The sequence below is a fragment of the Bos mutus genome, chromosome 23, assembly GCF_027580195.1.
Source record: "Bos mutus isolate GX-2022 chromosome 23, NWIPB_WYAK_1.1, whole genome shotgun sequence".
NCBI classification, from domain to species: Eukaryota; Metazoa; Chordata; class Mammalia; order Artiodactyla; family Bovidae; genus Bos; species Bos mutus.
The window spans coordinates 2,139,139-2,162,247 of record NC_091639.1 but is presented as its reverse complement, the minus strand read 5'-3'; the positions used below and the strand labels follow the sequence as shown (position 1 = coordinate 2,162,247).

Genomic DNA, 23,109 nt, shown 5'->3' with positions numbered 1-23,109 from the left:
CCTGGCACAGCTGAAGGGCTGCCTCACGAAGTTAGGTCTCCTAGGCAACAGGGAAACCAAGACCTGATTGCTCCCAGGAAAGATTTGGCTGGATGCATAAAAGCTCCTGGGCTTCCCTGGTGGCTCAGAGGGTAAAGAATCTGCCCGCAATGCGGGAGACCCAGGTTCGATGCCTGGGTCTGGAAGATCGCCTGGAGAAAGAAATGACACCCGACTCCAGTACTCTTGGCTAGAGAAGTCGCAAAGAGTCGGATGTGACTGATTGACTTGACTTCCTAGACTTGACTTCCTAAACTTGACTTCCTAAAGCTCCTGCGCATCTGGAGAGATGCTGGTGGGAGAGATGCCCACGGCAGAGGGGGAAGGGGCACAGAGGCGGGAGGCCTCAGTGGGGCTTTGCCGGGGCGGGGGTGCGGGGTGCGGGGTGCGGGGTGCGGGGTGGGGGGGGGAGCGGCGGGGGAATACTCGGCCCCGCCCCCCACCTCCACCCTCTGGTCTCTCTTGCAGACCCCGCGGTCAGCCCATCAGTCACCAGGATTCAGCAGTCAGCCCCTCAGTCACCAGCACGGACAGGTTGCTGCCACTTTGGGGAGTCGCCAGCCTGTGGGAAACACCTTTTCTTCCCAGCTCACAAGGCAAACGGGAGGTAAAGATAAACTTGGATGAAAACTTGGATGAAAACTTGGACGAAAGCTGACGATCTGATATGGGCGAATCACTGGAGCCGGCTGAGCAAAACTTGGAGATGGTGATTGTGTGTGAGGGTGTGTTGGGGGTGTGTTGGAGGTGTGGGGGACACACCCCTCGGACAAGTTGCTTCACGTGACCGGCAACCGGCCCTCGGTGCCCACCGTTTCTGCCGAGCTTCTTTAGACTTTCTAGAAGTGCAAAGCGCTGAAGGGCCTCGCCCTGGGTCTGACCACCCCGCCTCGGGCGACGTGAGGTCGCCCAAGACACTGCAATTGAGTTCCAAAGCCTGAACTAACTTCCGAGTCTTGAACTCTGGCTTGAAGTTACCTCCCAGTGAGGACCATCATGCGGAGCGGGCGGCTGCGACCCCAGGTTCTCCCCCCGGCAGCTGCCCCGGGGCCACTCCCGAAAGCCCTGGGCTCAGCACGCGCCCAGCGCAGGCGGGGACGCTCTTCCCCGGGGCCCTCTCCCACCGCCGGCCCGGCCTGCTTCTGAGCAGCGGGTTCCCTCTCCTTCCGGGGGTGGGGGCCCTGGGGAGCCGGCGCGGGCCCGCCGCGTCGTCTGTCCCCTGCTGCGTCCGGGCAGTGGCGCGACTGGAATGCGCGGGGGACGCGGGGCGGGCGGCTCCGGCCTCGGGCCCGGCCCGGGGTGGACGTGCGGGCGGCGGGAACCCGCCAGACAGTCCCGGCGCCGGGGCCCCGGAGCGGTGCGCCCCGCCGCGCGTAAGTTCAGCTTCCACTCCCGCAGGTCGGGTGGGGCACGTAGCCCCCCGACCCGAGAGTTTCCCAAGATCGAGAAACGAGACGAGAACAGTCGCCACCCGGGGCCGGCTCAGTCTCTTCCGGGCCGGGCCGGCGGCTGGCGGCCCGGGGAGGGGGTTGGCGGGCGGGCGGGGCGCGGAGGCGGGGCCGGCGCTCGGGTTTCCGCTCCGCCCCGCGGCCTGGGGACCCGCGGCCCCAGCGGCGCGGGCTCTGGAGGCGGCGCGGGGCGCGGCGGCCAGGCCACCCCTCCGCCCGGAGGCGGGGACGGCGGAGGCGCCCTCGGCCTCGACGTCGGGACCGCGCCGCCCGCGATGGGAAGCGCCTTATAAGCCTGTGGCCGCGCCACCCCGGAGAGCGCGCGGACCCCGGCCCCGGGCCCCTACCGAGCCGGTCTCCGGACAGGTTAAGGGAGGACCTCGGCCCGTCCCCGGCCTCGGGCGAACCCGGAGAAACCGGGAGAAACCCCGGATCGCTCCAACTCTGGACAGACCTCGGACGGACCCCAGCCCGGGATAGATCCCGGCTGCAATCGGCTCCCGGCCCCGGACGGACCCCACGCGGACCCCGGCCGCTGGCGGACCCCGGACAAATTCCAGATCGCTCCGATTCTGGACAGACCTCGGACGGACTCCGGCCCCGGATAGACTCCGGCCGCGGGTGGACCCCGGACAGACCTTGGCCCGGAATAGATCCCGGCTGCAGACAGCTCCCGGCCCCGGACGGACCCCGCGCGGACCCCGGCCGCGGGTGGACCCCGGCCCGGGCGGGCGCGCCCCTGCCGGCTGGGGATGCGCGGCCCGCGGCATGGCCTCGGCGGTGTTTGAGGGCACGTCGCTCGTGAACATGTTTGTGCGCGGCTGCTGGGTGAACGGCATCCGCCGGCTCGTTGTCAGCCGGCGCGGCGACGAGGAGGAGTTCTTCGAGATCCGCACCGAGTGGTCGGACCGCAGCGTGCTCTACCTGCACCGCAGCCTGGCCGACCTGGGCCGCCTGTGGCAGCGCCTCCGCGACGCCTTCCCGGAGGACCGGCCGGAGCTGGCGCGCGCGCCGCTGCGCCAAGGTGGGCGTGGGCCCGGCCTGGAGGACTGGGTGGCTGAGGGTGTCAGGGGGCTCGGGGACCGAGGGCCTCGAGGTCTGGGAGGCAGGAGTGGGCTCGTGTAAAGTGCGAGAGGGGGCCTGCAGGGGCGCTTGTTAAGCCGGGATGGCAAGCGCTGGCGGGCGGGCGGGAGTCTGCGTGCGGGCCGAGGCAGGCGGGACGGGCGAGCCAACGGCCAGCCCCTGCGACCGCGGCAGGAGGGGCTGCGGGAGCCTTGGGGAAGAGTCAAGGACAGCGTCCCGCGGGGGGCGCGCCCTGTCTGGCGGCACCCCCCAACCCCGCGGGGCCGCTCCTCCTGTCCCTGGTGGCCCGGTGGCCGACAGCCTGAGTGCGAGGTGCCACGCGGCCTCTGTCCCTCCCCGGGAGGGGCCGCTGGGGTGGGTCCGCCTTGGGTTTGATGAACCGAGCCGCCTCCTCCAGGCCTTGTGACTTTCCTGGCTCTCGGGGACTGGGTGGCTTCCCATTTCGTCTCCGCGGCCCACGGTCTGGCCCTGGAGGCCGTGGAGAGGAGGCTGGAGGAGAGGGAGCCGAGGCTGAAGTTGAGGCTGGAGGGCTGGAGGGCTGGGCCTCCTCCCCACCCCACACGCAGGACCACCTGCCCCGCTGAGAAGGCCGGCGCTGTCCTCTGAACGCAGCCCAGGGACACCTTCAGGGGCGTCTCCCTGAGTTCTTGGGATACTCTCCACCCCCCTGGTGACAGCCCCGCCCCGAGTGTGAATTATCTGGGTAATTAGCTCATTCTCATGACACATCTTCTGGCAGACGCGTCACTTGGCAAGTCTCCCAACGCTGGCAAGTTTGCTGGCCCTGCCGCTGGAGTCTCAGGCTGATGGCTACTCTGGAGGGGAGTTCAATGCCATCCCAAGCATGGCAGCAGTTTACCTTGACTTGCTGTATGGGGGTGTGTGTGTATTACTGTATTTTCAGTGTATCAATTGGATGCCCAAATCAGGAAAGCTTAGATGAAGGACCAGCTTTATTCAATGCCTTTCATCTTCTCTGGAATGGGGAGGGCCATAAGCAAACAGGTGCCCCCGAGAGCTAGCACAGAGGCTGCCTTTCCCTCCTCCCCTCATCCCCTCCCGGGCCTCCAGGTCTCACTGTCAGAGGACCCCACTCAGTGGTGCTCCGGGCTGGCTCCTCCCCTTAATGCAGGACTCCGCGCCCACTTTCCCTGTGTGGGTTGGCACGCGTGCCCCCTGTCTGGCAGTAGTAAGCCCTCCAGGGATGTGGCTCCTGTTGCCACCCTCAGTGGCTTCTGACGAGGGTCACAGGGGTTGGGGAGGAGGGCGCAGCTTCAGTTGTCTTGGGACCTGGTGAGGAAACGGAGCAGAAGGTGGGTGAGTGTGAGGTGTGAGTGTGAGTGTGACCCGCCATACACACACCCCCGCTGTGCACACACACACCCACATTGTGCAGAAGGTGGGTGACTGTGAGGCACATGACCCGCTGTGCACACCCACACCCCCATGCATACATGCACCCCCCATCGTGCACACATATACACACCCATCGTGCACACATACACCTACCTTGCACACATACATCCCCATCATGCACACCCACACCCGCCGTGCACACGCACACCCCATTGTGCACACACACCTGCCGTGCACACACTCCCATCATGTACACACACATCTGCCCCTACAGTGCACACCCACACCTGCCTTGCACACGCACACTCCCATTATGCACACCCACATCTGCCTTGCATGTGCACACTCCCATTATGCACACACACACCTGCCTTGCACACACAGGCCCCCATTGTGCACAGGCAGGCTCCCATCATGCACACCCACACCTGCTGTGCGCATGCACACTCCCATCATGCACACACACGCCTGCCGTGCACACGCATACCCGCTGTGCGCATGCACGCTCCCAGCTCTATCTCTGTGTGCAGGCTGCACTGGGTCAGTCCTGAGTTTCTGAAGTGTCAGCACAGAGAGTGCCTCTGCTGAGTGGGCACCCTCAGGGAGACAGGAAGAGCGTGGTCACCAGGGAGAAACCAAGACCCAGAAGGGATCGCATAGCTGCGTTTAAGCATCTGAAGGGGAAAGCCACAAAGACGTGGGTATTACATGCGATGGGGTGCGGGGCAGTTAGAAGAGGACCAGGGTTGGGTGTGCATGCTCTCTAACGGCCGTGATGGACTGTGGGAACCATCATCCCAGCTAGAGTCCTGACAGTCGAGACAAGCGGGGAGACCGCCATCTGACTGGGGGGCCTCCTGTGAGGCCAGCTCCGCGCCTCTGGGGCCGAGGAGGGGCGACCTCACCGTCTGTCTGGGTCTCGGTTCTCTGCTTGGAGGCACGCCGCTGCCCCCAGCACCACCTGAGCGTGTGGTACACCCACAGGAAGGCCTTTTCCTTCCTTCAATCCTTGTAAGTCCAGGGAAGTTGTTTGCTAAATAAAATACATCTCCATAAGGTCAAAGGAGTTCACTTTATTTCCAGGCAGATTCATTGTTTGCATAAAAAGATGGCCTGGAGGTCCAAACCATACACGCAAAAGGCATCCAGAAGCGGTGTTGGTTGAGCTGGCAAGTGTTCTCAGTGTAATTCCCCATCAGAGGCCCTCAGTTTAAACTTATTGCATATTTCTGGGCTGGGTTAGATTGGCCCTCTTGTCTTTTTCAAAAGTTCTGTGAGCAAGTCTGGCTTTCAGAGCGCGTCCTGGCCGCTGGTGGCTGTTGTCAGCGGAAGACTGGGCACCTCCAGGGCACGGGGCAGCCCTGGCCCCAACCTGCCTCTGAGATCCCGCGTGCACTCAGGATTCGGAGCCCTCTGTCCTGGTCCCTGGGGAGCTGCGGTGGGAGCATGTTCTGTGCAGCGCGTGTACTGTCCCTGCATTCTGCATGCACCGGTGCTGCCTTGGCCGTCAGTCCATGGAATGTGTGCGTTTCCGGTGAGGTATTAAACCCCTGTGTGCAGTGGCGGCTCGGGGCTCACCGGCCCACCTCCCTGGCCTTCCGTCTGGGCGAGGCAGCGCTCGGGACTTGTCCTGCTTCCTCTGTCCTTTTCCTTGGCATCTTGACCTTATGCTCCCCTGCGTCCGGATCTGATGCCTGCGTCCTTGTTTCCTTGTCCCCCTGCCAGGGGAGGGAGGCGGCTGCTTCCTGTGCATATTATCTCTGGGTGACCGAGGCATCCCTCTGCTTTTTTCCACACTCTGACACAGGTGGGCCAAGTCTCCAACTGAAATCTCCTCTGCGTAATACATTGGTTCAGGGCTTCCTGACCAGATGTGGCAAGGCCACTTGCCTGTTACATTGCTCACGTCTGGAAAGGTTTACGCTTTAAAAGACAATCATGCAGAATTTCCCAATGACTCCTTGGAGTTTTGGGACTATTTTGATCATATATATATATATTTTTTTTTTTTTACTAGCACCCATTTCAGGCCCTATACAGTCATCTCCACAGCAAGAGATTCTATTTCCAAAGTGGTCAGGTGATCTTTGGTTCCTGAATACTGTAATACCAACACTTTGGCTTTGTGTTCACTCTGCAAGTATCTCCCTGCCGCCTCCCCTGTGCTGGGCAGCTTCTAGGTGCTGAGGACGCAGCAGAGAACAAAACAGACAAACCCCTGCCCTCATGATTCTGTGTCTCGGTTTGAAGAATCTGATAATGATCAAGATAAGTTAAAAATATGGTAGATGGTTGTACATGTTCAGAAGAAAGGAATTCAAGGAGGGAAGGAGAGGAGCTGTAACTTGTTGGGGCAGGTGAAGGGTTCACTTTCAGATGGGCCGGTGGGGGGAGGGGGCAGAAAGGGACGTGAGTGCCTGGGATGGGGCTGTCAGCGCACGTGCAAAGGCCCTGAGGCGGGCGTGAGCCCCGGTGTCTGAGTAGTGAGAGGGCTGTTGTGGCTGGAGGGCAGGTGCCGGGTAGGGGTGGGGGGGGGAGTGGGCAGATTGCGCTCAGTGAGAGGCTCTTGCTGGAGATGGAGAGCGGGGAGCGCAGGGACTGGATGGACGGGCAGCCTGGCTGCCGTGCTGAGAAGGCTGGAGGAGGACCAGGGAAGGCGCCAGGGATGATATGTGTGTGGGTTTTAGTCGCTCAGTCATGACCTGGTCTTTGCGACCCCATGGACTGTAGCCCACCAGGCTCCTCTGTCCATGGGGATTCTCTAGGCAGGAATACTAGAATAGGTTGCCATTCCCTTCTCCAGGGGATCTTCCTGACCCATGGACTGAGCCCGGGTCTCCTGCATTGCAGACAGATTCTTTCTTTACCCTTTGAGCCACGAGGGAAGCCCAGGGAAGCTGTGGGAAGTGCTCAAAAACAGCTGGTCTGGGAGGGAGAGCCTGGGGTTTACTGAGAGGCCAGACGTGCCTGTGGGAGCGTCAGGGGAGGCAGAATACCGACTGGAGGAGCTGATAGAGGGCCCGGCTTTGAACGCGGAGTTTTCAGCGTTTCTCCAAATGAGGCCCCTCCTTGAGAGCTTGCGTGTGTGCTGGGGTGACGTCTGTTCACCCTTGCCCCTGGGGACCTGGATCTGCCTATGTCCTCACAGACCCTCTGTCAGACGTGGGGTGGAGGGAAGGTGTCCGGCACCTACCAGCTGGGCCCGGACGCCCCTGCCCACCGACAGCTCCAGGGACAGCGCTCACTCCCAGGCCCTGCTCTCAGGCGGACGGGGCACGGAGCTCCGTGCTTTCCCCAGGGAAGATCGCTGTCTGATTTGGGGGCCAACTGCAGGACCCCGAGTTCACTTTCTTGGTGAAAGTGGCTGAAGACACAGCAGCAGCTGCAGGGCTCCAGGCCTTGGAGCAGCGGCGTGAAGGTCACCTTCTCCCGCCCGGAGGGTGCCGCACTGGGGCTGGGGTCCTGCCCTGCCCGCACCTGGCGTGGCCCCCAGCCTGGCTTCCCTGCAGGGGGTCCCCCTCTTCCAAGGAGGGGGCCATTTTCCCTTCTCTGGGCATTTTGGGTAATCTCTCTGCTTCACAGACCTATTTTTGAACCTCTTCCATATATAGGGCCCCTGGCTTGAGCTGTGAGGCTCTGCCGTCCCCCAGGTCCCGAGGTGGCCACACCCGCCTCCTGGGAGCCGCTGTCCCGCCCTTCCTAATGCTGGGTTTCCTTTCCGAACCCGCTCCGGCTGTCACTCTGAGCCCCCTGTCCAGGCTCCGGACACTCCGCCCCTGTCGGTGGCACGTGGCCTGTGGTCTCAGCTTGCTGTGGGCCCAGGTGAACCGGGCCAGCTCCCGGTTGGGGAAGGAGCAGTTGGAAGCTCACGGCCGTCGCTGGCTCTGGAGCTTCTTGGCTGTGACCCCTTCCCACCAGATGTCCACAGGGAGGCCTGGCCCTGCCTCTCAGCACCGGGCCCTGCTGGTAGCACCCGGCTGCCCTGGGGCTGGCCCCCGGGATGCGGTCCTCTTCTCTTTGTAAAATAGCGTGGGCCTGCTGTGACTCCGCTGTGTGTTTTTATCCATGCTTTCCCAAGAGGCAGAAGGTGCCTGTGGTTGGGGGCCTTCAAAGCCAGGGAAGGTGGGTGTGTGGTGACGGCAGAACCCTGAGACGCGGGCTGGGTGTGCCCGCTCTGTGGGGCTCCGCCTGGAGCTGCAGGAGGGGCTGTGGGAGCGATGCGGGAGCGACCGTGAGCGAGCACTCAACGTTGCCAGGGCTTGGTATCATCGTCCCACTAAAATCATTCTCATGGGTGCTTTTGTTCATGTTTACTTCCCTGGGTGACTGGAGGCTTCCATCAGCCCTTCTGGTCACCAGGGCTGAAAAGAGGCTCCCGGGAAGTCCCCTGCTGCGCCCGCCTGGGGACACCTCCCTGTGGTCATGTCGGTCTCGTGCCCGTCGTCCTGGCCGGCCCGGGGACAGGGTCTTGTCATCCGGTGCCCATCACCTGATGCAGCCCAGGACTTCCTGTTTGAGGGCCTGGGGCGGGTGCTGTTTATTCCTTAAATTCCTTCTGAGTTTTAAGGCAAACTAAGGCTCAGCGAGTGGCTCCTTAGGCATGCTGAGTCTGAAGTTGAGTAAGGAATTCTGCTCGTGGTTGGAGGAGAAGGAGGCGGCCTGGGGAAGGAGGGCTTGGTGCAAGGGGAGCGCCTCACAGGCGTGGGAAGAAGCCAAGCAGTCTTCCCTCAGCCAGCTCCCGGGTCTCCAGACGCGTTGCCTCGTGTCTGCCCTCTGTCTCCGCTGCCTGCTCTCCCTGCCCTTCTTCGTCCTTGGGAGGATCGGGGGAGAAATTCCCGGCCCCCAGTGTCATCGTGAGCGTCACTGGGCCAGGGAGGCCAACAGTGGGGAGGACTGAGCCTCGTGTGCAGCAGGGGGAGCCCAGGGCAGAGACCGGAGCCCCAGCGCTGAGGTGGGAGGCCGCAGTCCACCTGGGGAGAGCGGGCTGCGGTCTGGACCCTGAGTGTACGGAAGAAGAATCACCTGGGTCAGCTCTCGAGCTCACTGAGTGAGTCCCCGCCGCTTTTACCCTGACTGTCTATACAGACAACACATATTTAGGAAGTTATCATGGAGAGTTTTCCTGGAAAATTTAAAACGCTTTGTTTCCAAAATTTGATTACACTGTGCCCTGGTGGCTCAGTGGTAAAGAATCTGCCTGCCAATGCAGGAGATGCAGACTCGATCCCTGGGTTGGAAAAAAACCCCTGGAGAAGGAAATGGCAACCTACTTCGGTATTCTTGGCTGGAAAATCCCATAGTCATAGGAGCCTGGCAGACTACAGTCCATGGGGTCGCAAAAGAGTCAGACACGACACAGGGACTAAACAGCAACGGCAGCTTTTAAAGCATGTTTATCTCTTGTGCAGACAAGGTGACTCTGCATTCCTCACCTTGTCCAGCCGTCTGCTTCTCTGGACAGTGAAGGGTGGACTTTTGAAATGCAACGTCTTACTTGATTTGGTCAGAGAGTTCACGTCACAGAAGATTTCCCTGGGGCTCTGTCATGGGTCTGCAGTCGAGAGACTTGCATTCTCTGGGTGACGGACTCGCCTTCCCAACTGACCCGAGAAGGATCTGTGTTCACACCCAGAACTTAAGGGGCCCCAGGCGCTCAGCTGGATTCCGCCCCGAGCCCATCCCTGGAGGCTGGCATGGTCACCGGGGCCTCCACCAGGGAAGTGGGGTGTGGGGCCCGGTGTCGGCGGCGAGAACGGTGGTCCGTGTCTACTCAGAGCCTGATCTTTGTGCTTGTACCAGCGCGCTCAGTTTGGGTTCCGAGAACGAGTTGGTGTTCGTGTTCGTATAAAGACCTACCCTGGAACTCACAGAAGCTCATGTCGTGGTCTTGCTTCTCAAGACTGCGGCAGTTTGGACAGAAAGGGCCCCCTGGCTGCTCTAGCCTGAATTTTAACCCCGGAAAAGGATGTGAAATCAACGTACTGAAATTTACGTACAGTCGTGTTATCAGTCTTTGGGTTTCAAATTGTTAACTGTTTTGGGCGACGTCTGGATAAACTTCTCACATCAGAAGCTGTGTAGAGTGAACTTTTAAAATTGACGTTGTATTAGTGACTGTGCTTTATCAGAAACGAGACCGTTTTCCAGGACGGTGAAATGTTCCGAGCCAGTTTCCTGCGCCGACGACGTGGATGCGGCGGGTCCTCGCGGGCTGCTGGAGCCCTCTGCTGGCTGGCCCTGGAATGACAACAGCCCATAATCAAGAGGCCTTGGAGTTTCTCTGCCCAACCTTGCAAATTCAAAACCACCGAACCCTCCTGCAGTTTTTAGAACCGCGATCTCAGACAGTAAAACTGGGTCAAACAAGATTGCCACAGTTTTTGCTTCATCAACAATATTTGGAATACAAAAGCTAATGTTCCTAGACAATCCCAAATTATTGTACTTCAGCACATTTTTTAAAATAAAATTTAAAATCCTTACTGTAAACAAGTGACATTTGGAAGAGCGGTACCAGTCAGTAAAAGCCAAAGCTGTCGATCACAGAGGAAGAACGCAGCAGGTAGAGCAGGAAGCCCCCAGCTGCGTGTGCTTGGTCTGGGGTCTCAATGCGCCATCTGTCCTGGGCGACGGTGCGGTCTCCAGGTACCCGTTGTGTTCCCTGCCATCTCCCCACCCCACCCCCACCCCTCACCCCCCACCCCTCACCCCCACCCACCCCCACCTCCCCATCCCCCACCTCCCCATCCCCCACCACCCCATCCCCCACCTCCCCATCCCCCACCTCCCCATCCCCTACCCCTCACCCCCACCCACCCCTCACCCCACCCACCCCCACCTCCCAACCCCCCACCTCCCCACCCCCTACCCCTCACTGCCACCCACCCCTCACCTCCCCACCCCACCCCCACTTTACAAATAACCAAAGGACAGTGATTTCCAGGCCCAGAAGAAGAGGGAAATGTGGGCCCTGGAGTGTGGAGAGGGCCCGGCCCTTGGAGGCCACGTGGCTGGTGGTGACCCCTCCCTGCTCTGATGTGAGGTTGGGACAGGGGCTCTGCAGCAGCAGGGGGCAGCCTCTCAGAGGCACCCAGCGGAATCTATTGCCACAGCCCCCCCCTGGGAAGAGGCCAGAGTCCTGGTCATTCACGTGGACAGGTTCCCTCGGAGGAAGGAGGGCTTGCCTCAGGAACGCTGGTCCCAGCCGGCTTGGTGGTCTCTGGGACGCTGGTCCCAGCCGGCTTGGTGGTCTCTGGGCGTCTGTTTTGGGGAAACAAAAGTGCCCCAGTGAAAAGCCAGAGCGTCACACCATCGCCTGTCCCTCTGCTCTTGCTGGAGGGATTCTGGCAGCTTCTTTCCTGTTGAAATGTCTTCAGCCCCTCTTGTCTTGAAGTGTTTTGTTTCCTAGGAGCACCATTTGGCTTCCCCTCTGGGGCTTCCCAGGTGGCGCTAGTGGTAAAGAACCCGTCTGCCAATGCAGGACGTGTAAGAGACACGGGGTCAGTCCCTGGGTCGGGAAGATCCCCTGGAGGAGGGCATGGCAACCCACCCCATTGTTCTTGCCTGGAGAGTCCCATGGACGGAGGAGCCTGGTGGGCTACAGTCCACGGGGTCACAGAGAGTCGGACACGACTGGGCTGAGCACACGTGTGCACACACAGACGTCACCGCTGCAGCCTGGCCATCATGTGCTTTCTCCACTTGTGGCGGGGTGGTTTCCGTGTCTGTGAGACAGCTCACAGGAGTGGCTCCGAATGTCACCTGTGGCTCTTGAGAAGAAACTAAAGCTGCTCGACCATGCTTACTGACTGTCATCATCATGTAGTTTCCTTTGGCTGTTCTCCTTTCTTTTCCCCTGCTTGTCCTCACTTCTCTGATTAAACTTATCCATTGGCTAAAGTTTTTCCACAGACAGAATTCAGGCTGAGGACACGGGGTGGGGCAAGAACTACCGGGTCCCACTCAGAATGAGGGCACGGGGTCACAGGGCACGAGCTGGGCAGGGTCCCCAGGGTCTGTGCCCCGAGCTGGAACGCGATGTGTTACTGGAAGTCTGACGAAGCACCTGTTGCCTTTCTCTGCTTCCTTCTGGAAGCAGGTCAGCAGGAAGGTGAAGCTACGGGGCACCCAGTAAGTCTGGATGCCAGATAAACAGCGAATAACCTTCAGTGCGTCTGCCCACACGCCCGCGTCAGCTGCTGTGTCGGAAGTGCACGTCGCCCTGGGCGTCCTGTGCGCTGCGTCCTGATGCTGGAGCCCTGCAGGAAGGTCAGCGGAGAACAGAGTGTGTTCACCGACCCAGGGGCACCCTTGGTGGTTATGAACCCAATGGCGGGCTTTATGTCCTGGAAAGTGGGCATAAATGTGCTGTGTGCGTTGGCCATGCACAAGGCTGATCTTCCTGTATCGTCCTTACAGAACATAAAAACACGAGGACCTGAGTGACTTAACGGCGGTATCTAGGTGTCATAAAAGCTGAGATGTGATGGTTTTCTTGTCTAAGAACAAGAAGCACCTCATGGGGATGATTTATACAACTGTCCTCTCTAAAAACAACTTTTCAGAGGATTTTTGCAGTATCCCTCTTTCCCTCCATAGACTTGCCCGCAGCGGGAGAAGGATGGCAGAGCTGTGTGGAATGTGTGTGTGTGTGTGCAGTGTGTGGAGTGTGTGTGTGTGTGAAATGTGTGTGTGTGTGTGTGTGTCTGAGTGTGTGTGTGTGAGTGTGTGTGTGTGTGGAGTGTGTGTGTGGTGTATGTGTGGAGTGTTTGTGTGTTTGTGAAGTGTGTGGTATTTTGTGTGTGTGTGTGTGTATGTGTGTGGACTTCTAAACAAGCACCAGGCCTGGGAGGATGTGTCCTGAGACCCTGAGACTCTGCCCCGGGCATAGCTTCTTCCCTTCCTGCTGCCACCAGCCTGCTGGGCGGCGGTGGGGCGGGCAGCCTGGGAGAGAGGGGTGGCTCAGCCCCGTCTGTCTGCCAACGGCTGAGGCGCCCGCCACGCGGTGGGTGGCACGGGGTGTGTGGACCAGAGTCTGGGGTCTGCTGCCAGCTGCCTGGGCCCTGCGGCCAGCTGCGTGGGCCCACGTGGCCGAGAGCACTGGTCAGGACCAGACAGGCCACTGATGAGCAGACCCCGGGTCAGCAGGTGAAGGGGCACTGGCCTGTCTCCAGGTAGTTCAGGGACCAGCTCCTGACCTTGGCTGGATGTCCTCGACTCCGGCTGATGCGAGGGGCCTCTGAGTCAGGCAGTTTAGGAAGTTAATTTTATCTCAATGTGGACTTAGTGAGTTGCCTGCAAAATGAACAACCATTCTCCTATCAAACAAAACCGGGACTTCTGAAAACTGAGATTCAGTGACTGAAAGTAATTCTGGGATGCCAGCCTCTGTGGTTTGGGTCCCGGGTCACGTGACATGTCCTGGGAATCCGCATTGCTGCTTCCCTGGGAAGCTGATGTGAAGGGCTGGTCCTGGGAAGGTCGGTGCTCTGCACGGCTCACGGGGAAACGGAAATGCACCCCAACTCTGTGCTGTTCAGTTCAGTAGCTCAGTCGTGTCCGACTCTTTGCGAGCCCATGGACTGCAGCACTCCAGGCCTCCCTGTCCGTCACCGACTCCCGGAGCTTGCTCAAACTCATGTCGATCGAGTCGGTGATGCCATCCGGCCATCTCATGCTCTGTTGTCCCCTTCTCCTCCCGCCTGTTGGCTCTAGTATTTTAAAGACTAAGCACTGCGATTTCTAGTAGCCAGTCAAGACGTCTGGTAACTGGAATGAGGGGTAGAAGCTCAGATCCCTGGAAGATGCCATGAGTCATGCCCATGCTGGTTTTTTCTGAGTAAAGATCTGGTTTTTCCCTTCTAAACCCCAGATCTAAATGACTTCTCTAGCATGGGCTCCATTTCCAAGGGCCCTGTGGTCACCCTGGCTGTGTCACGGGGCAAGGGGGAGGCAGCTTCCCTGGCTGCAGCCACCACACTGTGGGGGCCAGGGTCTGGCCCTGCCCCCCGTGCAGGGTGTAGATGGAGCTGGCCTGACTGTCCCACTCAGAGAGGCCTTCGGTGGTCTCTCTGTGGATTTCAGACGGCCCCTCTTCAGCACATACCTTCATCACTCTTTGGGTCGTTGAAACCTGATCTGGGGCTGAGGACCAGGCTCTCAGGGCAGGACTGAGCCCATGTGAGGCTGAGTGCCCTTCCCAGAGGGCCCTGAATGCCCTTCTGTGGAGGGCGACCCCAGGGTGGTGTCCCTGCTGTGGGCTGCCCGTTGGTCTGTATTTCATTTGGGAGCCCCCGTCCTGGTCTGCTTCTCTGATGGAGGCGTTTCTGCTTCGACCCCAGGACTGATCGCCATAAAGGACGCCCATGACATCGAGACCAGGCTTAACGAGGTGGAGAAGCTTCTCAAGGCCATCATCAGCATGCCTCGCAAGGTGGGGGTGCGGGCCGAGGGGGCAGGGCGCTGGGTGGGCAGGTGGGGTGGCAGGCATCCTCCTGGAGGCGTGGAGGACAGGGCGGGGCCAGGAGCCTAGGAGAGGGTGCGTCCTTGGGCTCTGGGAGCTCCAGTGTTCTCTCCCCCCGGGAAGAAGCGGAAGCAAGGGGCTCACAGTTTACTGGAACGTGAGGGGGACGTGTGTGAAGCGCCAGCGCAGTCCTGGCCTGCGTTGTTCCCGTGGTCCCCATCCTGCCTGCCCTGGGCCCCGAGCCCCCCGAGCCCCTGATCGGGGCGCGGGGACGTGGCCCATGCCATCCCGCCAGCAGGAGGAACGTGTGTAGGAAGGAAAATGTTTCTTCCCAGTACTCCAGGTCAGAAGTTGTGCTCACCTTCTTCGAAAGGTCGCCCCTGGATCAGGTGTTAAAGAATGACAACGTGCATAAAATTCAGTGCGGCTTTCAGAGTCCGGTGAAGATCTCAGGTGAGAGTGCAGGGAAGGCGCCGGGTGGGTGTGGGTGCGGCGCTGCCGTGCGCGGCCGAGGGACCCGGAAACCTTCCCAGCCCTGTCCACGAGCTGGGCACGCCTGCCCCCCTGGGGGCCCGGAAGGCAGAAGCAGAGGGCGGGGCTGCTTCCAGATCTCGTGAAGCGGTGTGCTTCTCCCTGCTGGCCCGCTGCCTGCTTCCAAAGGTGTGTAAATCAGAACTTACTTTAAAAAAAGAAACAGTCTGTGAGGAAAGCATTAGTGAGGCGTCTTGAAGCGAATGGCTGGAATCCATCACCAAGTGCAAAAGCACGAGTTCGGCTCGCGCAGCGTTGCCTTTGCTCTGGGCTTTAGGGCAGGTGGGACAGAAAGGGACACTCGGCATGCGGCTCCTCAGTGTGCACCTTGGGCCGCGCCTTCTGGCAAAAGTCAGCAGCGGGAGGAGACGGGCAGCTGTCCTACAGGTCTCAGGGGAGCGAGGGCGGAGCCAGGGCTCAGCCCGCTGGCAGCTTCCTCTGATCCGGGCTGCAAGTGCCATCACAGCACTAGACTCTTTCCTCGGTGCTGCAGGCGAGGCTCCGAGGAGCATTTTGTAGGGAGAGGTCTGTCCCGGGAGCCCAGGGACTTGTCTGGGCTGAGCGAGGTCGTGTGGGACCACCCCCTGGGGGGACGGGGAGGGTGCTCCCACCGGAGGTAAGATGTACCTTCGTCGTTCACCGAGTGAGGAAATGAATGTATCCAGATGAGAAGAGGGCCAGTTCAGGAGTCCTTTCCACGGCACGATTTCTTACGGCAGCGCCGCCAGCCCCTGAGGTCCCGGCCGCTGAGAGCCGCCCTGCTCCCCAGCCTCGGCCCATGTTTGGGGTGTGCACAGACTCGGGGGTCCCCAGGCACGGAGTCTGCAGCAGCCGGGCTCCCCCCCGGGGACGCGTTGTCAGTACCCACGTGCGCCACCCCGTATCTGACTTCCTGGCTCGTTCATTTGTTGATTTCCTGTGGTCCTGGGCAGGTTGGGATGTGGCCCCTCTGGGTCTCCTGTCACTGCAGAGCCACCCTCGAAACAGGCCCTCAGCCTCCTCCCCGCCGGGCCTGTCTCCTCTCTCCCACAGGCCAGCTCGTGCACATCCACTCTGGTCGTGCTAAATTCCCTCGTCCTGAAAGGGCCCTGGCCCTCTCTCACCACCCTTCCTCCCAGACGTCTCTGACGTGGCCTCTCTGGAGGCGATGCAGCCTGGGGGGCAGCCCTGCCTTGACTCACTCACCCTCCAGGTTGACAGGCTGGGGGCCAGGCCTCCACGAGGTGGCGCTAGGTGCTCGTGGCATAAGGACCAGCCGCCTCCCAGGGCCTTGGTTCTGGCAAGTGCTCTGGCCTCTTTGGCGAGGCTTTGGGTCAGTGGAACCGGAAACATTCTTCACACCATGTTAATCTAAAAGCTTGTTACCAACTCTAAGAAAGCTGTGCAGCTTAAAAGGAAGCATACACCTTTGAATTTATATCAGCCACAAAACCCAGAGTATTCAGGTTTGGGAAGCCTGGAAATATAATTTTTTATTACTACTAAGTCACTTCAGTCATGTCCGACTCTGTGTAACCCCATAGATGGCAGCCCACCAGGCTTCCCCGTCCATGGGATTTTCAAGGCAAGAGTACTGGAGTGGGGTGCCATTGCCGTCTCCGAACTTTTTATTAGCCAGGCATTTGTACACTCTCAGCCTTAATTTTCACCAGCGTTTGTTAGATTCTTTATAAAAACTCTCTCATTTAACACCCCCCCCGCACAGTGCCACTCAGGATAGACACTGTTATTCCCATTTTACAGGCTGCTTCTGCTGCTGCTAAGTCGCTTCAGTCGTGTCTGACTCTGTGTGACCCCATAGACGGCAGCCCACCAGGCTCCCCCGTCCCTGGGATTCTCCAGGCAAGAACACTGGAGTGGGTTGCCATTTCCTTCTCAATGCACGAAAGTGAAAAGTGAAAGTCAAGTCACTCAGTCGTGTCCGACTCTTAGCAACCCCATGGACTGCAGCCCACCAGACTCCTCCATCCATGGGATTTTCCAGGCAAGAGTACTGGAGTGGGTTGCCGTTGCCTTCTCCGATTTTACAGGCTAAGAAACAGCAAAGAGTAACCTCCTTCACAGGCTTAAGTGGTAGAACTGGAGTTTCCTGGAGGCCCAGCTGGCTTCTCTTCACCGACAATTAAGGAATGATTTGCAGCAAATGTGTTTTGGGGTCTGGCTCCATCTTCTAGATTCCACGTCCGAGAACTGCAAGTCTCACACTTAATAAAGACTAGGAGCTTCCTGTATGAGGTGACTCTATTTGCAGCAGTCATGTTTGTTTTCACTTGTAGGGTCCCTCCCCGCCCAGTTCCCCTGGAGAGGGAAGGAGAGAGGATTTGGGGTTGTCAGCTGGTGTGCTGAGGTCGCTGAGGTTTTACATGCTTCCTGGGGCAGATTTGAGTCAGTTAATAAAAGCAGAAAAGAAGGTGGTCCTGGGGGCTCCCCTGTGGTCCAGTGGTTAAGATCCACACTCCCAAGGCAGGGGGGCTGGGGTCAATCTCTGGTCAGGGAACTAAGATTCCACGTGCTGCACGATGCGGCCCCCAAAATTGTTTTTTAATTAAAAAAAAAAAAGTGGCTCTGTGCTGTCCCGCGTTTCGAGCTGTGAGGTTGGGGGTCTTTCTCCCGCTGTCAGGGCTCGTCCCCTGCGGGCCTCTCTGCCCACTCAGGCGCTTCTCGGCCTCCTCTTTGCACCGGGTGGTGCCGTTGACCCTGGTGGGTCCAAGCACCGACTTCTTGCTGGTTTTTGGCTCCTTCTGACTCACGAGCCGTCTCACGGTGGGCTGTGGGTGGGCTCCACCGGGAGGGGCGGTTGGGGACAAGCCGCTTGCTGGTGCCGCTCACGGGGGGCAGGTCCAACGGCCCACCTGGAAGGGCCAGTGAGACGTGCACTACCCCTTCTCCAGAATGTCGGAGGAAACTTCAGCCGTTACTCGGCAAACCTGATTGATGAACAGTCATTTTGTCCTGGGAGCGGGAGGAGGAGTCTAGTTTTCTGCCTTCTGTTTTGCGTAGTTCCCCTAAGTGTCTTCCTACGGAGAGAAGCTGAGAAAACTGAGATCCAAGTACCTAAATGCCTATAAAGATTACAAGCAGACATGAAATTACAGCCTCACTTGTTTAAAAAGAGCAAATCTGTCCATGGGGATAAAATAATCTAAATGGTGATTACGGTATAAGAAATAAAAGGAAACAGTGCCCCAGATAACCAGGGCATCAGACGCCCGCTGAGATGGCAGCACGGGGCGTCCTGTGGCCTGACCGGGGCAGAGAATGGTGCTGTGAGCTGTCTGCATGCGTCAGGGCCTGCGTGGAAGACGGTGGTCCCTTGGGAAAGCAGCAGGAATCTGGAGTGTTTTTAAGCACGTTTTTAAAGTGAGGTAGGTGGAAGGCCTGAGCATGGGACTTGCTGACCAGGGTTGGTGGCTGTGGGCTAGCCAGCGTTCAGGCAGCTGCCACCCTGGTACTGCCCCCCAACCCCACCCCCCGGTGCCTATTCTTGGGGTCTGTGGTCTGCTGAGGGAAGGGCAGGGCATGCAGTCCAGGAAGTGTCAGCCGGAGGACGTGGACGAGAAGAAATGCGTGACCCCAAATGTCAGAACTTCAAACCCTGACCCCCTTGTGAGTTACCTCCCCCGTTGCTCTCGTTTTCAGAAATCATGAGGTCCAATGGATTCTGCTTAGCAAATACGGAAACGATCGTTATTGACCACAGTATTCCGAACGGCAAAGACCAGCACGGGGCCGTGGACCCCGCGGAGCACCTGTAAGTGGGCTGATTGTCTCTGGCAGGGCCCAGCTGGGTCCGCGGGTTCTGCCCCGTCTGTGCTCAGGGCTGGGAGCCTGCACTCCGCGGGCAGCCCTTCCCCTCCTGGGGGCTGGCTCGGGCGGCCGGGGGTCAGGCGCCCGCCCAGCCTCACCGCCTGCCTCCCCGCGCAGGTTTGAGGGCGGGGGCGAGCTCCCCGCCGAGCTGGAGGACGGGGACGACCCGGCGGCCTACGTCACCAACCTGTCTTACTATCACCTGGTACCCTTCGAGACGGACATTCTGGACTGAGCCCCCCGGGCGCCTCCCCCCGCCGCCCGGGACCTGCCCCCTCGAGCCTGGACGGGCCACAAGTGCCTGCGAGACGGCCCGGGCCAGGACTGGACACCCGGCCTCCCCCGGGAGGGCACCCGGCCACCCTCCCCCACGTGCCCCCTGGACCAGCGCACAGGACGTTTCAAGTGAGACCTTGCTGGGTCCCCGGGTTCTGGACGACACGGGGGGTGGTTCTGTCACCCAGGTTTCTCGGGACCAGGGTGTGCGGCTTCCAGTCCTGCCTCCTACCTTCTTCCCAGAAGCTGTGGGCTTCGTGTCAGCCCAGGGGTGTTGGCAGAAGGTTGGTCGTGAGTGGGGTATCGGCTGCGGGCACAGGGGACCTGCTGACCGGTGCCCGCATGGGGGACAAAGAGAGGATGGAGCCCACCTGGCCTCTTGCTAGGGGTGAGGACGCTGGGGCCCCGGGCGGCCGGGGGCCATTCCCCTGCCCGTCACCAAGCTCGCGATGATGCAGCCACTGCGTCAGCCTGAGAAGACGGGAGCCGGGAGGTCACCGAGGGCCCTGGCGGGTCCCCCGCTGCCCTCAGGGAGGGTCTGGGTTCTACGTGTTCATCTCCTCACAGAGTCTACTAATGACCAGAATTTGCTCATGTAAATAATAGTAAATTATTGAGAATCCTAATTCTTTTACACAATCTGTTTTTTAATCTATTTTCATGAAATAAAACACATTGCTCTCCTCTGATCTGTTTACCATGTGGCTCTTGTCCCTGCCCTGGGGCCAGGAGACCCCGTACACCACCCGGCCAGCCGGCCGCCCCAGCACTCGCTGTCCTTTAGGAAGTGTGTTCTCGGCCTGGGGAGTGATCTGTGCAAAAAAGAAGTGAAAGTCGCTCAGTCGTGTCCAACTCTTTGTGACCCCATGGACTACCAAGTGCATGGAATTCTCCAGGCCAGAATGCGGGAGTGGGCAGCCTTTCCCTCCTCCAGGGGATATTCCCGACTCAGGGATCAAACCCGGGTCTCCCACATTGCAGGCAGATTCTCTACCAGCTGAGCTACCAGGGAAGCCCAAGAATCCTGGAGTGGGTAGCCGATCCCTTCTCCAGCGGATCTAAACTGGAAAGGAAACAGGCAGTGTGTGCTTTTGACTTTGGGTCTCCCCTTCCTGCACGCTCCCCACTGGCGGCCCCGGGAAGCCCCTCCTGTGAGCCGGCGGGCAGCAGATGGCCTTCCCGTGGCCTCCACACCTCCCTGGCCTCCAGCCCGCTTCCTAATAGGCAGTCAGGTGGCCGACGGGGTCAACAGTTGCCTTCCTCTCTTGGGGGTCAAATTCAGTTCTGAATGGAGGGGGCCTCCTCCTGGCAGGGTTAGAATCAATCACGCTCAGCCAATCAGCGTCCAAGTTCCAATCGCTGGTGCCTGGGTATCTTCCTCGTTATCCACGTTCCATGGGGGGCTTCTCCCCAGCTGTGGGGTCACAGTGGCGGCAGCTCCCTTTTCTCCTCAGCTCATGGGGACCGTGTCACCCCTCAGGACCAGCTCGGCTTCCCAGGCCCGCCACAGCTTTCACACACAGCGCTCCACCGTTTTCCGGTCAGCGTGCACCGAGACCTCTAAGGTAACGGTCAGATTTTTGCATGTTTTCCTATAAAATACATCAGAGCGTTCTCTGACTTCCTTTTTTTTTCCTGGAAAACACGATCTTCCAGGCCCATTTGTGGCGTGCCCACATTTGGAAGGAGCAGGCGTACACATCGGTATTTTCAAGCGCGGCAGTAAACGGGGCCGGTGCAGACTCCTGGTGAGGACGCCGCTGTGGGCGGTGGGGACTTGGGCTCGTGCCCTGTGTGGCAGCTGGTGGTCACGTGAGTGCTGGGGGCACAGAGCAGCCAGTCCACCCGGCCCTTCAGCAGAAGCTGGAAATCTGACTTTCTACGTGAAGCACCCCAATTTAGAGGTGTTGCAAAAAGCAGAAGTAACGAGAGTCAAGCAAGTGAAAGAACCAGGAGTTTCGGGCTCTGGACGATCAGCTTAGAGAAGTGATGCCCGAGGGCTTGGGTGGACGTGGGAAGTCTGCTCGCTGGCCCACACGCCCCTGCGAGCGGGGAAGTCCACCGGTGAGTTGAACCTGTTCGGTGAGTGTGGAAATTGGAGGAGAGGGAGGGAAGAAATTAGATCAAATACCAGTATAAATACCCCCGGGACCAAGACTTCAGAGCTGATGGAAACCACCTGATGCCACACAAAGTCAACCAATGAATCGGGAACCTGGGGTCAGCAGGCTTAAGCCACTGCGCAAAGAAGAGAAGACACCGGGGTCCTGCTGTAGAGCACAGGGGGCTGTACTCAGCATCTTGTAACCACCTGTGTTGGGAAAGACCCTGAAAAAGACGAGGTGTTTTTGTTACTGAGTCACTGCTGTACACCAGACACTGCTCCAGTTTGCATCCCTCACCGGCAGGGCAGGAGGGCCCCTCGGTCTCCACACCCTCTCCAGCGTCTGTTATTTGTAGACTTTCTCACGGTGTCCACTCTGATGAGCGGTGATGCCTCGTTGCAGTTTTGATTTGCATTTGTCCCATAGTCATCCATGCTGCACATCTCTTCGTGTGCCTCTTGGCCTCGCTACGGTCTCCAGGCTGCTGGGTGGATTTGGAGCCGCTGGTCACAGTTTCCAGTCGAGAACACGGGCGTCTTCTGCTGAAGTCCATTTCTTCTGGGAGAAGCAGGTCTGGCCAGTGTGTGCGGCCCGGGGACACGGCTGCTGCTGACCGCAGGCCGCACCTCCTCTTCGTGGTTTTGAAAATACGTTTTTATTTTTGGAACTGTTTGCTGTCGTTTCCTGAAAGGGAGCTTAATGACCAGGTAGCCCTCTGGCGTCCCACCCCATCCACAGAAGGGTTTGATTTTTGCCCATTTCAGCTTCTCGAGTGTTTGATGGAAACAGACAAGGTCAAAAGTAGGGCTTTGAGAAGCTGGAACAGCTGGACGACGGGAGTGCGAAGTCCTCCCGCGACTCGAAACGCTGACTCACTGAGAGCGGTCTGATCAAGCCTCATCCCCCTCCCACTGGGTTATTTTATGTTTTATAATTTGATGAGTGGAGTTGATTTGACTGAGTCAGCCTGCTGTTTTGCAGACAGAAGACTTCAATACAATCCATGAAGTCGGTGCTCTGAGCACTTAGGCAGAGCTGCCCTGGCCTCCCAGCCCTGAGGCCGCGATGCTGGGAGGGGACTGAAGTCACCAGCCTCTAGGCGGCGGGGAGGCCACCGCAGGGAGCAGGGGAGGGGAAGGCATCATCCACAGGGTGGAAAACTCTAAACACAGTGTGAGGGAGGCCGGGGAGGCTGCAGGGTGGGCAGGAAGGACTGTGGTCACAGGGAGGTAAGGGCCGCGGCTGAGCATGAGACTCACCCCTGGGCCTGAAACCGGGCCTGACGGCTCAGCCTCCGGGGAGCTCGGCAGGGCGGGCAGCTCACAGGCCAGTCTGCGCCCCCTCCCGGCCGTGTGGGTGGAGGAGGGGGACACATGGGTGGGCGGTCTCTGCTGTCCAGGCTGGTCCCAGCGCAGACTTGAGCAGAGCTGCTTTCTTCAGGCCTGGGCTCAGCCTGCAGACAGGAGCCCCTCGGGGGCCCTGGGATCCGGTTAGACGAGCTCAGAGCCCTGGCGTGGGAGGCTCATGCTTGTCATCCCAGCCCCTGGAAGACAGTGTGGGGCCTCCTCTCCCCCTCAGCTGGGCAGATCAGCCCGCTGCCGCCCCCGCCCCGCCGGGCGGTGTCCACACCCGCAGGAATCTGGCTCCATTGAACCCTCGGGCGCAGGGTGGTGGTGGGGGATGGTCGCGCCAGCGCTTCCCCAGAAGGAAGCTAAGAGAAAGGAATGAGGATGTGCAACCCACAGGCTCTGTCCACGCATCTGCCAGAGGAGGACAGGCAGTCAGCTCCTGAGGCTGACTGGGGGCGGGGGCCGGGCCGTTCGGCTTCCTGGGTCACTAGAAGCCAGAGGCAAGTTTGGATTTGGAAGGTCCCAGGTTGTCCAGGAAAACCGCTAGATTTGGGGGGCTGCTCCCGCGGCAGGGGGGCCTTGACCTGGGTGCCGTCACTGCTGCTGGCTGGCGGCCGCCCCGCCTCGTTTGCTCCCAGGGGAGCCTGGACTGG

General features: G+C 59.6%; 1 protein-coding gene across 1 annotated transcript; it reads left to right on the top strand.

Annotated features, from left to right (window-relative positions):
- Positions 1-1,688: 1,688 nt before the first annotated feature.
- On the top strand, positions 1,689-19,691 carry PXDC1 (PX domain containing 1). Its single transcript, XM_070361325.1, has 5 exons — positions 1,689-2,511; positions 14,267-14,358; positions 14,724-14,841; positions 18,559-18,670; positions 18,844-19,691. Exons 1-5 carry the CDS (start codon positions 2,256-2,258, stop codon positions 18,959-18,961), a joined length of 696 nt encoding a protein of 231 aa, XP_070217426.1. The 5' UTR covers positions 1,689-2,255; the 3' UTR covers positions 18,962-19,691.
- Positions 19,692-23,109: the final 3,418 nt, after the last annotated feature.

Bases quoted from the DNA above. Each gene is read 5' to 3' on its own strand.
- PXDC1 (XM_070361325.1), top strand. From the start codon at position 2,256: ATGGCCTCGGCGGTGTTTGAGGGCACGTCGCTCGTGAACATGTTTGTG. The intron at 2,512-14,266 runs GTGGGCGTGGGC...CTTCGACCCCAG, and splicing joins GCGCGCGCCGCTGCGCCAAG to GACTGATCGCCATAAAGGAC. The intron at 18,671-18,843 runs GTAAGTGGGCTG...CTCCCCGCGCAG, and splicing joins GTGGACCCCGCGGAGCACCT to GTTTGAGGGCGGGGGCGAGC.